Here is a 17,926-nt window from a genome sequence, read left to right as displayed (position 1 = left end):
CGTACCTTAAGAAGGATGTGGCAGGTCATCTCACTGAATGGCAGTGTGAAGCAGAAGCTCCGTCGGGCTTTTGTTGCAGTTTGAGATTGGCGCTTCCAAGGTGTCTTTTTTCTGCCACTATTTTGGGCTGCCAGAGTCCCCCTACTAATGGTGACTCTTAAACGCCTGGACAAATTTAAATTTTTCGGCGATCCGCCGGAGAAATCGGGCCCGGAGGCGGTGAGTGGCATGGGGGAGAAAAAAAAAGATGGCGGCCAGACCGGCGAATCAGTCGGAGTCGGAAGACGAAGGCATATCAGATCAGCGGGGGGAGGCTGGAGAGGTACCGCGGAAGTCTATGGCTGACTGGTTTAAGGAGCTGAAAGTGAAATCACTGGTGTGCGGGGAGATGTGAGAGCAGCGATTGCAGAGCTTCAGACGGAGGTCAGTGAGCTGGGAGATCGTGTTTCAGCTTCAGAAGACCACATGGCTACTCTTACTACAGCGGTATCCACTACCACTGATGTTACAGGCCGCCTATCGACTGAGCTCCGGGACCTTCAGACACAAGTTGAAGACTTGGAGAACCGCTCTCGGAGATGCAATCTGCGGTTTAAAGGCATCCCTGAAACGGAAGCTTTTCGGGACAGTAAAGAGGTAGTAAGAGCCTTTTGTGAACATCTGCTGAGAGCTGATGGAGCTGATGTTCCTGATTCTATCATTCTGGTGCGGGCCCATCGCAGTCTGGGAGCTGTCAGGGCCCAGGGCATACGAGATATAATTGCCTGCTTTGGGGAGTTTACGTTGAAGGAACGGATTTTGTTGGCTGGCCGCCGACAAGCAGCTCTCCGATGGAAAGATCTGGCTGTGGGAGTTTTCCAGGATTTGGCGTGGTCTACTTTGCAGAAGCGCAGAGCGTTTAAAGATGTCACGCAAGTGTTGCGCTCTGGGGGCCATAGATATCGTTGGCTATTTCCCTTCGGCATGTGGATGACCATTAATGGCACATCTCGGCGAGTGAGCACAGTGTCGGAAGCTTGGGCGGAGATGAGAGCCCTGGGCTGCGGGACTCTGATGGAAGGGGAACGGCCTCCGGCTGTGGCATCAACCTCCGCGCAAGGCGAGACTTGGAGTATCGCGTTGCGCTCTGGCAAGAAATCTGCGAAGCCCCAGACCTGAAGGTGTTTGGACACTGGTAAAACTTTTTTGGTCTGCCTTGCTACCGGGCTTTGACTGGGCCTGTTATGAGCAGGCCCCATGGAACTGCCTGGTGGAGTTGGAGACATTGGTTCGATAATTGCTCCCTTGGACTGGTGCTTTTTTGTTTATTTCGTACTAATACCAATGTGTGAGTTTAGGGTTGTATGGTTACCTGGTTGTTTGGGTTTGGGCTCTGGTGGGATTCATTGTTTGTAAGTATGGGGTGTGGTGGATGGGGGGAGTGCTTGGAAGTTGAGTGCAGGGAGGAGGTGGGTGGTGTGGCACATTGTGACTGTTGGTGGATGCATTCTTTGGGAGTTTCATTGACTTTGTGGATGGGTGAAGATTGCATTTTCTACACGCTGGCGAATCCTGAGGCTAAGGGTTCGATGCAGCGCAGGGGAGGGGGGTGGGCTCTGGGGGGGTTAGGGTGGGGGGTGGGACGGGGAGGGTGGGTGATAAGCTCTTCACTATAGGTTCGTGGAATGTTAATGGACTTAATAATCCGGGTAAGCGCAGTATTGTATATAAAGAGTTGGTACGCTTGAAATGGGATGTTTGTTTACTTCAGGAAACACACTTGAGGCCTCGTGATGTGGCAGATTTTGATCAAATCTGTACCCACCAGGGGTCGGTACCGGGGAAGAAGGTGGGGGGAGTGGCCATATTGGTTAGAAAGGGACTGGGTCTAGTGGTACAACAAGTCTTTTGTGATGGGGCAGGGAGATGTTTGGCTCTAGTGGCTACCTTACAGGGCCGCCCTATCACTATTATAAACCTGTATGGTCCCAACACAGGTCAGGCAAACTATTTAGGGTCCCTTAGAGCTGAATTGGTAGGTTTTGTGAAAGGCTCTTTTTATCTTGGTGGGGATTTTAATGTTACACCGGATGTTCATCTGGATCACTCTGTGGGTGGGACTCGTTCTCCGTCTAGGGCCTCTAGAAAGGCTCTTCTGTCTCTGTTTTCTTCTCTGGGCTTGGTAGACAGTTGGAGGTTGTCTCATCCAACACAGCGCACCTACACTCATTACTCCCATGCACATAGATCATATGCGCGAATTGATGGGGTATGGGTTCATCGTAATTCGTGGGGCGGGATTTGACAGGCCGAAATTGGCACTATCCAAATTTCTGATCACGCGCCAGTGTGGGTAGCCTGTGCAGGTTACTGGGATGGGGAGGGACGTCGTTTTTGGAGACTTAATGAGTCTTTATTGAAAGATCTGGCTGTAATTCGAGAGGTGGGTGCGACCGTGGACCAGTACCTTCAAAATAATGATAACAATACAGTCACTGATGCGACTTTGTGGGATGTACTGAAGGTGGTAGCACCAAACAATAACTACGCATCTGCAGGTACGCAAACATAGACCCTGCGGTCCAATCCCAGCGGTCCCGATATGCCAGAAAAGAGGGAACCGATCCCGACCCCACTTCAGCAACCTGCCCCACAAAACGACACCCAGACGTCCGAACAGAGGCAAAAAATGCATGTAACGAACCAGCAGGAAACTTAGGGTTACCCACCAATTCCGTAAAAGGCGAAGGACCCACCGCGTCCCCCAGGGAAGACCGCCACCAGCACCAGGCCATTCGTAAGGGTCGAAGCATAGGAGGGCAGGGTCCCGCCCCATGCCACAGGAGGTTAAAAACTGACACCGGAGCTGACAAAATGTACCAGAATCCAACTGGGGCAAACCTGGCAACTCCCGTATATAATTCATGCACCCATCGCAACAAAGCAGCAACATTATAAAGACGCAAATCAGGCAAGTTCACGCCTCCGTGCTCGCGCCCCCTAATCAGTTTGTTGTAGCCAATTTTCACCCGGCGGGAGCGCCATATAAAGGACGAAACGATCCCCCTATAGGCCTGAACATCTTTCTGTTTGATCCAAATGGGCACCATTTGTAGTGGATACAGGAGCTTCGGCAAGAGGACCATTTTAATAAGGGCAACACGTCCCAGGAACGAAAGGGGAAACTCCATCCATTTCTTACACAGAGCTCGGACTGCATCAAATTTATCAAGTACGTTCTTCCGATAGACCACCCCCGGATCTGCATGCAGATATATTCCCAGATATTTGAGCGTACCCTTAGACCATTGCAATGGAAAGGAAGGATCATGCCATAGAGTACACGGTGGGCGGACCGCCAGAGCCTCTGACTTATCAAAGTTAATTCGCAACCCAGAAAAGGCTCCGAATCTCTGTATAAGGTCTATTAATCGAGGAACCCCCTCTGCAGCATCTCCCAGAAAGATGAGCATGTCATCCGCAAATAAATTAATTTTAAATTCCTGGGAACCCAACCAAATACCACACAAGTCGGTGCTCTGACGGAGCTTAGCCGCAAGAGGCTCTAGAGTCAGGACAAAAAGCATCGGGGAGAGGGGACAGCCCTGGCGCGTCCCCCTCTCGAGTTCAAAAGAAGAGGTAAGCTCCCCATTAATCAGGATTTGGGCCTTAGGATGAGCATATAATGATCGAATCCCATTCAGAAAGCTCCCCATAATGCCGAACTGAGGAAGAACCCAAAAAAGATAATCCCACAACACTTTATCGAACGCTTTTTCCGCGTCTAAACTAACTATAAGAGCGTTCTGCTGTCCCGGGTGTTGCCCAACAAGTCCAGGATTCTGAAGCACCGAAAGCGCCCTCAGCACATTAGCAGACGAATAGCGGCCCGGCACAAAACCTGCCTGGTCCGAATGAATTAAATTGGGCAAAACCCGATCCAGGCGAGCCGCCATAATAGCAGCAAACAACTTGATATCTTGATTGAGCAGAGAAATAGGTCTATAGGATCCCAGCTGATCTTCCGCTCGACCCGGTTTTGGTAGAACCACAATATTGGCGTGGGTTAGTCTATGCGGAGGCAATTCACCTCTGCTAAGAGCCCCACATAGGGCTTGAAATGGGCCCACCACTCGTACCCCCAACAACTTGTAATATTCAGAACCCAGTCCGTCAGGTCCAGGGGCTTTAGCCAATTTTAAGGCCCGAATAGCTTGCTGAATTTCCAACCCTCGCACTGGGGCATTTAACGCCTCTCGCTGCTCATGTCCCAGGGACAGGAGCTGTAGGTCTTGAAAGAAAGTCGTCCTCTGTCCTGTGTCACAGGTCCCCCTGTCATATAGTGCCCTATAGTAGTTAACAAAGCTCTGCTGTATTCCAGCTTGGGCAGTTACCTCACTACCATCAGGCGCCTGAATCCTTGAAATAATGCGCTTCGGAGCCCTTGAGGTAACCAAAGATGCAAGCAGTTTCCCCGCTTTGTTACCCCAGCGATGGAGGCGATATTTATACAATCTGATATCTCTAAGGGCTCTTTCTGCCAACAAATCATTAATTTGCCTACGTAGGTCAAAATATTGAGATCGAGCTGTCGTAGCACCCGGAGCATGTAAACTCCCACACAGCGCGGCCAGACGCTGTGTTAAGTCCAACAGAGTCTTATCTTGGGCTCTGCGCTTGCGGGTAGTATACTCAATAATTTTACCACGCAAGACCGCCTTGCTCGCCTCCCAAAACACCACCTCTGATACATCAGAAGCAGGGTTTTCGTTCACAAAGAAATCCCATTATTGTTCCAGGAAATCCTTAAACTCATCATCTTCATATAACGTGGGATTCATACGCCAACTAGTAGTCGACCCCTGGGACCCCGGCCTATCAATAAGCTCCAGCCAGACCAAGTGGTGATCTGACAAAACACCATCTTCAATCACCACCCGTGGAATACCCGCCAGCAGAGAAGGAGCCACCAGCAGGTAGTCCAAGCGACTATGAACATAAGAACATAAGAACTGCCATCTCCGGATCAGACCTTCGGTCCATCAAGTCCGGCGATCCGCACACGCGGAGGCCCTGCCAGGTGTACACCTGGCGTAATTTATAGTCCACCATATCTTTATATGCCTCTCTTAAGGAGATATGCATCTAGTTTACTCTTGAAGCCTAGGACGGTCGATTCCGCAATAATCTCCTCTGGGAGGGCATTCCAGGCGTCAACCACTCTCTGAGTGAAGCAGAACCTCCTGACATTAGTCCTGAACCTGTCCCCCCTTAGCTTCATTACATATCCTCTAGTCCGTGTCAACTTGGACAATGTAAATAATCTTCTCTGCTCTATTTTGTCGATTCCTTTCAGTATTTTGAAGGTCTCGATCATATCCCCACGCATTCTCCTTTTCTCAAGGGAGAACAATCCTAGTGTTATAAGTCTATCCTCATATTCCAGTTTCTCCATACCCTTCACCAGTTTTGTTGCTCGTCTCTGCACCCTCTCCAGCAGTTTTATATCCTTCTTTAGGTAGGGAGACCAATGTTGGACGCAGTATTCCAAGTGCGGTCTGACCATTGCCCTATAAAGCGGCATTATAACTTTCTCCGATCTACTCGAGATTCCTTTCTTTATCATGCCCAACATTCTATTTGCCTTCTTTGCCGCTGCTGCGCATTGTGCCGACGGCTTCAGGGTCCTATCTATCAGTACACCCAGGTCCTTTTCTTGTTCACTCTTCCCCAGAGTTGCACCTGACATTGTATACTCGTATTCCTTATTCTTATTGCCTAAATGCATTACCTTGCATTTCTCCACATTGAACTTCATCTGCCATTTCTCCGCCCATGTTTCTAACCGACACAAGTCGCTCTGGAGTTCCTCTCTATCCTCCTGCGATCTGATTGCCCGGCATAGTTTTGTATCGTCTGCAAACTTGATGATCTCACTGGATGTTCCTTCCTCCAGGTCATTGATATAAATATTAAAAAGGATCGGCCCAAGTACCGAGCCCTGGGGTACACCACTAGTCACTTTCTCCCAGTCGGAGAACTTCCCATTTATGCCCACTCTCTGCTTTCGGTTTTCCAGCCATTTGCCTATCCATCTTTGTATATCTCCCTCTATGCCATGGCTTTGTAGTTTCCTGAGAAGTCTTTCATGTGGAACTTTGTCGAACGCTTTCTGGAAGTCCAAGTATATTATGTCCACCGGCTTCCCACTATCAATTTGCTCGTTCATGGTCTCAAAAAATTGGAGTAAATTCGTCAAACATGATTTCCCTTTCCTGAATCCATGTTGACTGGGTTTCATCAAGTCGTGTGCGTCCAAGTGCCGGACTATGCTATCCTTGATCACTATCCATCATGCACTTGAGAGTGAAAAGTGAAGTCAGATTCAGTAGGATGCAGTGTGCGCCAGACATCAATCAGACCCAGTTGGTGTAGCACTAAGTTTACCCCCTTGTGATCACTCCTTTCAATCGAGGCTTAGGCGGCTTGCAATCAACAAGTGGGTCTGCAGTGATGTTAAAGTCCCCACCTAGTACCAATTGGTATTCAGAAAAAGGCGTCAAAGCCGCTACTAATACAGAAAAAAATCTATGAGAGTATACATTAGGTGCATAAAGAGAGCAAAACACATATTTCTTCCCCAAGAAAACTCCTGCCCAGATCACATATCGCCCCTCAGGGTCCTGTATTACCTTGTGCATACCGGTAGTACAAGGATGCTTTTTATGAAAGAGGAGAGCAACACCTCGCTGTCTGGAGTTATATGAAGCAAAAACTACTTCCCCTACCCAATCCCTCTTCAGTTTAACATGTTCTGTCACGCTGAGGTGAGTCTCCTGAAGCATTAAAACATCTACTTTTAATTTCTTACAGTATTGAAGTAATTTGCTGCGCTTCACTGGGGAGTGCAAGCCATCTATATTGAAGCTGGCAATCTTAACAGAACCCACAATAGCAGTTGGTAAGAAGTAATTCCCCCCAGAGACAACAAGTCTGTGGAGCAGCAGCGCCGGCCTCCCAGCCAAACCGTCACGCCACCCACTGAATTATCATTACAGTACCGATCAGAGACCCCAGGTGCATCCCTCCCCACCCCTGCCCCACCAAAACCCCCCTCCCACCCTAATCCCAACGTCTCTTATCCCCTCAACCCTACCCCAAGTCCCCCCATTCATCGCAACCATTCGTACACCAAACAATCCCCACACACACATCCAAAACCCCAGCACTACCTCCATTCCCCACTCCCTTCTCACACGAACACTCTCGTCCCCCCATCCACCACCCAGCTCCCCGACACAAAACTAAAGTGAGAACCCCCACACAAACTCTAGAGGGCTAAAACACCCAGGTATGTGAAAACATATCAAAACAGTGCAAAGAGAGCTGCATAAACAACAATAAACTGGCAATCTCTCAAACCGACACTCAACATAATCTCAAACCAAGTGTCCAGAGGCCAGAAGTCCCTGTAGCGCAGGTCCCCCTCCTCCGATGGATGACAAGGCGATGTGGCTTCCAATAGCTCAAGGAGACTGGGTAGACTGGAGTTGTGCCACGCAAGCAGGTCTCACAGGCGGCAGCAAAACATAGGCCCCCCATCAGCAGTGATCAAGGCAGAGTCAGCACCACACTGTCGGATGACCAAAACGGCTCGACAGAAGAAACACCACCAGAAATCACACGACAGACGCCCATCAGCACTCCTGAGGCGCTGGCAGCTTCTCGAGGAACTTTTTCAGCTCATCCGCCGTGCTCATGGTGAAAGTCCGATTTTCATGAGTTAGTCTCACCTTAGCGGGGTAAAGAAATGCAAATCTTATTCCCCTCGTGACCAACTGCGAACAATACGGCGTAAGAGCCCTATGCTGCTCCGCAACTTTGGTGGAGAAATCTTGAAATAGCATAATCTTAGCCCCTTCATAGGATAGAGATCTATTTTTCTTGAACAGGTCCAACAGGCGTGCTTTGATGACATAATTATGTAATCTGGCCAGCACAGGCCTCGGACGGCCCGGTCCGTCTCCATCGCGACGCTGACCAACACGATGGACCCGCTCTACCACCACCGGGCCAGCCTGCTCCGCCAGGCCCAGCTCCTTCGGCAGCCATCCTTCCACCACGTGGAGAAGCTCAGAATCTTTAACTGACTCTGGGAGCCCTATCAGACGGAGGTTCTTTCTGCGGGCCCTATTCTCCTGGTCCTCCACTCTCTCGAGCAGTTGGCACACTCGGGTCTCCAAGGAGTCAAGCCTGCCCTCGGCGACCACCGCTCTGTCCTCCTGGGCCGAGACCCGTTCCTCCACCTGATGGATCTGCGCCGCATGGCCAGCCAGCACATCTTTAATTTCATCCATGGCAGCGTGCAGCTTGGCCAGTTTGTCATCTAAAAGCTGAGAGAGGTTCCGCATGGATACTTGTAGCACCTCATCCGAGGTGCGGTCCACTGGAGCCTCCATTTGCGTCCCCGCCATTTTGAGAGCCGGTGCCACGCTGTTTCTTGGGGCCTTTGGGGCTCGTGTCGGCATCCCCCGCGCCGCCACCGTGATGCACGCACCAGACACTCCCCAGCCCAGCGGGAGCGAACCCGGAAGTGCGGGAGCCGAAACGATCAAAAAAAATATCGGCGGCGGCAGGCGTTAGGGGAGCCGAATGGTGCAGAGGACGGAGCTCCGCGTTCAGGCGTCCGATCAGGTGCCAGCCATCACGTGACCCCCCCCACATGTGGTTCACTCTAAAAGCCTCCCTAAGCCTATCTCTGTTCTTTACCAATATATTCGGGGCTCCTATTCCTTTCCGTCTCTTTATCAGCGAGCCTGGGAGGTGGATTTGAACTGTACATTTTCTTTTCAGGAGTGGGCTCTGATTACTACTGAAGTGGGCAAGGCCACATCTTGTGCACTCATTAAGGAAAATGCATATAAAGTGGTTCTCAGGTGGTATTATACGCCGGAACGTCTCCACCGTATGTTTCCTGGTGTTTCAGCTTTATGTTGGAGATGTGGGTTGGCCTTGGGGACATTTTTACATATTTGGTGGGACTGTCCTGTTCTCCAGCCTTTCTGGAGAAAGGTGGTGGGATGTTTATCACAATTGTTACAAATATTATTGCCTTTTTCTCCACAGGGTTGCTTGCTAGGCCTTTATAATGTATGTTTATATTCATGGCAATCTAAGCTTTGATGTTGGGGTCTGGCGGCAGCTAAATGCTTGATTGCTGCTCATTGGAAGCAGGGACTGGCACCCACTCAACTGGATTGGACTTTAAAACTTCAGTTTATTTGTAATATGGAACTGTCTATAGCAAAGCGTCATGGCTATTATTATACTTATACCCGGACTTGGACACGAATACTTGATAAAATTGAATCTTTATTTTGAGCTTATTTCTGTGGGGGGGGGGTTGAGGACAGGGGGGCTCTCCTGAAGAAACCACTGGGGGCCCCTCTTTGCTGGAGGTGGAGCTTGGGGGTGGGGGGGTGGTTTAAGGAGTTCTGGTTGTTGATGGATATCGGGGGCTTGTTTGTATAGCTGGGGGTGATTTATGTGATTTATAGATCTTTTGCTGTGCTCTTTGAATGCTGGCTGTTTGTTCTGCTGTCCCTGATATTCATATTATGGTTTGTATATTTTCAAAAATTTTCAATAAACATTTATTGATTGAAAAAAAAAAGAAGGATGTGGCAATACTTGAGAGGGTCCAGAGGAGAGCGACACGAATGATTAAGGGCATGGAAAACCTTTCATACACTGAAAGATTGGAGAGACTGGGGCTCTTCTCCCTGGAAAAGCGGAGACTCAGAGGAGACATGATAGAGACCTACAAGATCATGAAGGATAGAGAGGGACAAATTCTTCAAACTTTCAAAACATAAAAGAACAAGAGGGCATTTGGAAAAGTTGGAAGGAGACAGATTCAGAACGAATGCTAGGAAGTTTTTCTTTACCCAGCGTGTGGTGGACACCTGGAATGCGCTTCCAGAGGACGTAATAGGACAGAGTACGGTACTGGAGTTCAAGAAAGGATTGGACAATTTCCTACTGGAAAAAGGGATAGAGGGGTATAGATAGAGGGCTACTGCACAGGTCCTGGACCTGTTGGGCCGCCGCGTGAGCGGACTGCTGGGCACGATGGACCTCGGGTCTGACTCAGTGGAGGCATTGCTTATGTTCTTATGTTCTTAAACTAATAGAAACATGGGAACAATCACTAATCAAAAAAGGAATTAGTAGTAAAATCAAAAAATACAGGGTGCCCACAAAAACACTCCTTGATTTTAAATGGTTACAAAACCAAAATTTATTGGAATATTTTTTCACCTTTGAGGCTACACTTTCATCAACTCATAAAGTTTCATATGGTATCTACACTCGATGTGCGCCCCACCTGTTACTCAGCAAATATCAATGCGATAATCGAGCTTGGACAAGACTCTCCAAAGCATATTACATTACATTATATTAGTGATTTTTATTCCGCCATTTAATTCTTAGGAGACTAATTCTTAATCATCCATGTCTTATTGCCAAATTTTATCATTTCCATTCAATTAATAAAGCTGTTTATAAAAACACGCACCTCTGCATTTTCTGGAGGACAACCCTTAGTTAGGACTTCCAGCTTGTGTGGCCAGTTCGTCCTGTTGATTTAAAAAATAAAATTGCTTACATGTAATGGAGGTTTTCAGAATAATCAGCCACACTCTTCCCCCACATTGCTTTTTTGGAGCTGGTTTCTTAGATTGCTATATAGGGGGCAATAGGTTGGGGAGTCCCACGTAGATAATATAAGGCCTTCTGGGCTTTTTCATAATTGCTCTAGGAAGAGCATTAGTTTTATCTAAGCAGCTTGGCTTTCTAACTCTTTTTTTTTCTATTTCTTCTGCTTCCTTTCAGATTTTTGGGATAATTTTCACCATAAGTCATGGGCAGATTATAGAGAAATTTGGCACTTTATCTGGAAACCTCTTTCTCTGCACATTCCTCTTCTTGGGGACCATCATTACAGGTGAGGAACTGTGAACATTTTCCCAATCTGGGCTTTTTGCTTCTTTGTGGCTGTTGTAGAGCCAGTTCACAGAATAAAGTTTTCTTGCGCCCTGTGAGCTTCGCCTCAGTAGTGTCAATGTCGGCTGGTAAGTGGAAGTGAATCACTGAACTCTCCTGACTGCCCGTCTCTTCTCTCTGTCTGATTTTAGCTTTCATTAAAGCTGATCTTCGGAGGCAGAAGGCGAACCTGGAAGCGTTACAGAGTGTAAGTAGCATCTGTTTCAGAGACTCGTCTTCTTCTTATCCCCTTTTCAGTGATTTTGTATTGAGGAATGAGTGTGTCTCCTGCACTTGAAAGCCAAAGAGAGGGCCTCAGGAGGACGTACTGCTTTGAGACCTCTGTATGTGAACTTTTTGACTCTTGCTGAAAAAAATAGGCAGGGATAGAGAAGAAGGAGAATAACATATGGGACCTGGAAATTATGCTGCCACCTGGGGGCTGAGGATCAGGGGAGATGATTGCTTCTCTATATGTGCTTGCATGGCAGTTCTTTTAATCTTGATTTGCTGGTCTTGCATGGCACACAAAGAACCCTTTCATAGAAAGGGCAGTTTTAATGGAGAGGGGCCTGGGCTTTTACACTGGGTGTTCTGTGCTCCTTTTCATGCCTTTAGTCTCTTGCGTGAAATTCACCTATATTGTCAATCAGTTTACAGAATAATTTACAGAGCTTTCATGGAAGTAGATGTGATATCCAAGAAGAAGGGGAAGTGGTCAGACTAGACAAGCCTGGTGCATTTTGTTGTATCTGCAGTCCTCATGGTTGGATGATGTCATTCGATGGAGTCCAGGATTGGAGCATTGTTCACAGAGATTCCTAAACAGAGCACTAGACTTGTACTACACCTCAGCTTTGGATTTTTCACAGAGTCCAGGAGTTGTATTTTATATAATTGGTTCATGGGTCAGGTAAAAAATGCAGTTTTTTTTGTCTGGGTTCTCAGATGGCTCATCTTCTTCCCGGCCCCTACTCCTGATGGGTTCCGGTATACTGTGTAGATCTTCTTCGGTAAATACAGACGCAAAAAATGTGTTCAGTTTGTCGGCGATTGCTTTGTCGTCTTTTAGCGCTCCCTTTATTCAATGTCATCCAACGGTCCCACCGCTTCCTTCGCGGGTGGTTTCCCCTTGATATATCGAAAGTTCCCAGCATCATCATTTGAGGCCCTGTGCCTTAGTTACACAAATGAAATAAATAGCCTGCAATAAATCCTGGATTATACTGGGCAAAAATGAAGATCAATCGGTCAACTAATAATTTTTAAACATCAAGATTTACTGGCAATATCTAGCTTTTTTTTTCTGAATTCTATAGATTTGTAAATTAACTGTCTCAAAGCTAAAATCAGTGTAATGCCCCTTCAGTGTTGCTCTGGGGCAGCTTCCATCAGTCTCTCACTCTTAGTGCTCAGTGCCTCCACCTGGGGAAAAGAAGTGTTAGCGGGTGGGTTCACCCTCTTCTCTCCACAGGAAAAATAAAAAAAGCTTCTGTGAACAAGGTTGGCTAATAAATTAAACTGAAACAAACTGTCAAGAGTAGCTTCCACACTTAACCCAAATTAAATACTATTCAGATATTCAAAGCCAACATTTCCAAAACCTTTTAGCCCCTTTCAGTTCTAACTGCCAACATTTCAGTTGTAGGCTCCTCAACTTGGTTATTAGGTGGGCTTGGCTTTGCACTTAGATCCCTCTTTCCTTTTCCAATCCACCCTCACCCAGTCCCCAAGTTCTCACCCAATCCATGGAAGCTTTTAGGGTTAGGTGGGTGCTGTCCTTCCTGTGGCAGCCTCCTGCTGGTTATTCTTTTAGTTCTGAGGGCCCTTTCCTTCCCAAGAGCACTCCACCTCTGCCACTAGTCTCCAGGGAGCCTTCTCCCTTGTTGGGTCGCTGATGCCAATTGCACCCTTCCTTCAAGAGGAGCCTCTGGGGTAGCTTCCTGCTGAGGTCCCTGTTACCAGTCCTCAACAAGGTCTGGTGATCCTAATGCTCTTCTTGGCTCTCAGGCACTGGTAGTGCCTCCGCAGGCCCTTTTCTTCTGCCCTGAGCTACTCCCAAAGGCCGCTTGCCTTGAACCCCGCTCCCAAGGGCTTCTGATCTGCCCTGAGCTCTCTGCTCCCAGAGCTGCCAATCTTTTTTTTCAAGAGTGCCCCTAGTGGGGGCGTGGCTTGGAGCACGCAAAAATGGTGGCATAACCGCGGCGCTCCTCGAATCCGGGCAACTAACTGAAAGAAAACAGTTGTTTTGCTTCGCTCACCCGAGTTAAAAATAACAGAAAACAGCGTAGGAAATGGCTGCTACAAGGCAGGGGAAGTCGGAGAAGCCGTGCACATTGGGTGTATCGGCGAAGAGATCAAAGGTCACTCCGGTGTCGCCATCGAGTGTGCCAATCCCGCTGGAAACTGAAGAATTTTCTGACAAAGCGGATATAATGGCAGAACTGTTCAAAATGCTAATGCTAACTGACAACGCAAGCAAAATATCGGAGGTCAAAGAGGAAGTACTACGTCTAAAGCAGGAGATCCAGACTGACAGGCAAAGGATGTCAGTGATTGAAGAGAGAGTCGAGCAGCTGGAAGCTATCACACAAAAGTGTGAAGATGAAAGACAAGCTGTAGTGAGCTTAAAAAATCAACTGGTGGACTTGGAAAATCGGGGAAAGAGAAAGAACATAAGAGTGCTTGGCTTGGCTGAAAATCTTGAAGGGGGAGACGCTATACAGTTTCTGGAGAACTTATTACCTAAACTGTTACAGTTAAACTCGAAGTGGCCGTTGGAAATAGAACGGGCACATAGAATCCCTTCAAAAAGAACAGTAAACCAGGTTGGACCCAGACCCTTGATTTTTAAAGTTTTGAGATTTCAGCAAGCTTTGGAAATCTTAAAAGTGGCAAAAGCTAATAAAAATTTAAATTATAAGGGGTCTAAATTGATGTTGGTCCCAGATTTTGCAAAACACACTGCAAACATAAGGAAGCAGTTTCTCATGTTCAGGCAGCAGTTGAAAGAAAAAGGGTACATGTATGGCTTGTACTATCCATCAACAATGAGAGTGTCTAATGGGAATAAGTCCGTGTATTTTCAAGATCCTGCAAAACTTAAAGAGTTTCTATCACAAGAGGAACCAATGTCTACATGAAGGAATATTGGTTCAAGAAAAAAAGAGAAAATAGAGAAGACTCAGTTGAAGAAAGAAAAATAAAAAAGGGAGATAAAATGAAAAAGAAGAAGATGGATAAGAAGAAAAAAGAGGATAATGATTAATGTTTGAACAGAATATTTTTAATGCATTTGAAGGTTTTTTGATTTAAGTATTATATTATATTGAATGAAATGATATAATCTTAATTTACTAAGAAATTAAATTATTTATGAAAGTTATTACAGTCATATATATATATATGCTAATATTAATTAATATGAATGACAATAATTGGTTAAATAAGGAGATAAACATAGGGAATTGGGTATTTAAAAAAGGGATAATTAATAAAGAAGGAATTAATTTTAGAGTTTTTATTAATTGATATGAAGATACCTATTTTATTCAAATATCTATTATATTGAATTTATTATGGATGATTTTGTATGGGAATATTCAAAATGAATGTATTAATGCTATTATCAATATAGGTTAACTGTATGAATGAATATATCTAAATTAAATAATGAATATTTAATATACATGGAATTATAGCTAAATTTGAAATATGTTAAAATAATATTGAGGTGGGAAATATATTACTTTGAAGATAGATATGTTTATAATTTTTTATGACTTAATTTAATTATAAGTCTTGTTATACTCATATATTCACGTAGATACTAATTGATATGAATTACAAAAATTTATTAAATAAAGGGTTAAGTCTAGGGAATTGGGATTTTTAAAGAAGGGATAATAAATAAGGAGGTAAAGATTTTTAGGATACTAATTAATTTATATGAATATTTTTACTATATTTAAGTAGATATTTATATTGAATTCTATATAGATACTTTTATGTAAAAATGTTGAAATGAATTTATCAATATTAATGTCAATAATTATTAAATGATTGAATGAGTAAATATAGATAAAGTAATTCAATATTTAAATATATTGGGGGAAAAGAATAGTTGAACTTTTGGGATATATTAAATCAATATGGAGGGATATTAGTTGCCTGGGGGAGGGGATTTAGGGTCTGCTATACCAATGTGTGTTCCAGGTCAGACAATGATTATAGGGGGGAAGGGAGGAAAAATAGAGGGAGGGAGGGGGGATCAGAGGACTAATGTATTTATGAGAAATGAAATTGGAAGAAATGTAAAATTTGAATTGTCTTTATATAATTTTATTTTTTTGGGGGGGAAGGGATGGGGGGATTGGGAAAAGGAAATATATCTAATAAATGTGTTGAGGTCTGGTCATGTATATTATCAAAGAAGTATTTGCCAAAATTTAATTATAAAATAGATGGATATAAAAATTTATTCTATTAATGTCAATGGTTTAAATCATCCTATTAAGAGAAAGAAAGTATTAACGTTCCTTAAGAAGCAAAATGCGGACATATATTTCATTCAAAAGACGCATCTTTCTGAGATTGAATCTAAAAAGTTATCTGGGGGTTGGATTTCTAAATGTTTATTTGCACCTGCTATGGGGAAAAAAGCTGGGGTGGCTGTTCTGATAAATAGGAAGTGTAATGCTGATTTTAAATTAATAAATTATGATCCTTTAGGAAGATGGGTGCATATCAAAATGGTTCTGGGAAATACAACCCTGGATTTATTTAATTTGTATGCTCCTAATTCGAATCAAATGGAGTTTTTCAAACAAGTTCAACAATTACTGTTACCACTGGCTGCTTCTAATTTAGTCGTAGTAGGGGATTTCAATGCTGTAATGGATCCGATTTTGGATAAGAGACCAAGTAGAATTATGAAATCGTTAGGTTTAGATAATTTGGTACAATCTTGTGATTTAGTTGATATATGGCGTATTCTTCATTTTAATGATCAGGAATTTTCTTTTTGTTCTCAGGTCCACAAATCTTTTTCACGAATTGATTATATATTTGTGTCTAATAATATAGCGCAGCGTGTGATGAACGCAGTTATTGATCCCATTGTAATTTCGGACCATGCTGGTGTGTGGATTGACTTTCAGAATGATGATTTAGTACATTTTAATCCAATTTGGAGATTTGATAATGCTTTACTTGCGGATTCGAACTTCCTGGAAGATCTTAAATTAAAGATGAATGAATTTTTTCAAATTAATAATTCAGATAATATAAATGCTGAGATATTGTGGGACGCTTTTAAAGTAACAATGAGAGGAAATATTATTTCATATTCAGCATTTATTAAAAAACAACTAAAAAACAATATGTTGATTTGGAAAAACAAATTAAAGTATTAGAAAATAAATTAATTGAGAAATGGGAACATAATACATTACAAAATTTATTAAAAGTAAAAGCGAAATATAATGAGATTTCTTCTCAATTTGTGCGGAAAGATATGTTCTCTCGGCAAGTTCAGTATTATGGCAATTCAAACAAAGCTGGAAGATTATTAGCAAATTTTCTTAAAGCAAAAAAAAAGGAAATCTAAGATTATTGCAATTAAAGATACACAAGGCAATACACACACTAACACTAAGGATATTTTAATACAGTTTCTTGATTTTTTTAAAGATTTATATTCTTCTGAATCTTATGAAAATAAAGAACAAGATGGGTTAAATTTCTTAAATTCATTTATTGGACCAAATGTTCCGGATAATATAAAAAGAAGTTTAGAAGATCCTATATCTTTAAAAGAAATAGAATCAGCATTGAAGTCTCTTAGAGTTGGATCCGCTCCAGGTGGCGATGGATATACTGTTCAATTTTATAAATCATTTCAAAATATTATCTTACCATATTTATTAAATTTATATAAATACCAAATGAATAATGGGAATATATCAGGTACTATGGCTGATTCGGTAATTATTGTCTTGCCAAAACCAAACAGGGATCCTACCTTGGTATCAAATTACAGGCCTATCTCTTTATTAAATGTAGATGGTAAGTTGATTGCTAAAGTATTAGCAATAAGATTGGCAAAAGCTCTTCCTTTTATTATTGATGTACACCAAACAGGATTTATTGCTAAAAGACACTCATCAAATAATACTAGATTAGCATTTCACTCTTTAAATTTAGCGAAAAATATGAATGATCCAGCTTTTATGGTATCTTTAGATGCAGAAAAAGCATTTGATAGAGTGGAATGGAGTTTTATGTATCAAGCTCTGGAATGGTTTGGAATAGGCCCCGGTTTTATTAAAATGATTCAGACTTTGTATAGCTCTCCTGGTGCAAGATTATATATTAATAACAATTTATCAAATAGATTTAACTTGCGTAGGGGAGTTAGACAAGGATGTCCTTTGTCCCCCTTACTTTTTGATGTTGTTTTAGAACCCTTATTAATTGCAATTAATCAAACTAAGGAGATAAAGGGAATCCCATTCTCTTACTGGGAATTTAAACTTTCTGCATATGCAGATGATATATTATTATATTTAAGAGAATCGGGGAATACTGTTCCAAGTTTACTTAATCTTCTAGAGAAATTTGGAAAATTTTCTGGATATAAAATTAATTGGAGTAAATTGGAAATTTTTCCAATTAATGTTCATTGTACCAAAGGATTATTTGATTCATATTCATTTATTTGGAAAGAGGAAGGTTTAAAATATTTAGGAATTATTATCAAAAATACAATTGAAGACACAGTCAAAGAAAATGAAAAACTTTTATTAAAAAAAATAACAGAAATGTGTGAGCAATGGAATCCTTTACATCTTTCTTGGTGGGGAAGAGTTCAAACAATTAAAATGATGATATTGCCTGTGGT

At 43.5% G+C, this 17,926-nt stretch overlaps 1 protein-coding gene across 3 annotated transcripts in view; it reads left to right on the top strand.

Annotated features, from left to right (window-relative positions):
* Nucleotides 1-17,926, top strand: part of FLVCR2 (FLVCR heme transporter 2) — a 157,178-nt gene that overhangs the window by 89,195 nt on the left and 50,057 nt on the right. For all 3 annotated transcript variants that reach the window (XM_033950885.1, XM_033950884.1, XM_033950883.1), the window contains 2 exons: nucleotides 10,876-10,987; nucleotides 11,178-11,233. In XM_033950885.1, the coding sequence (XP_033806776.1) occupies nucleotides 10,876-10,987; nucleotides 11,178-11,233 (168 nt within the window). The remainder of the gene's footprint in view (nucleotides 1-10,875; nucleotides 10,988-11,177; nucleotides 11,234-17,926) is intronic.

The sequence above is a fragment of the Geotrypetes seraphini genome, chromosome 7, assembly GCF_902459505.1.
Source record: "Geotrypetes seraphini chromosome 7, aGeoSer1.1, whole genome shotgun sequence".
In the NCBI taxonomy this organism is placed as follows: domain Eukaryota; kingdom Metazoa; phylum Chordata; class Amphibia; order Gymnophiona; family Dermophiidae; genus Geotrypetes; species Geotrypetes seraphini.
The sequence above is the reverse complement of the archived record's forward strand: the minus strand, read 5'-3'. Positions and strand labels throughout refer to the sequence as shown.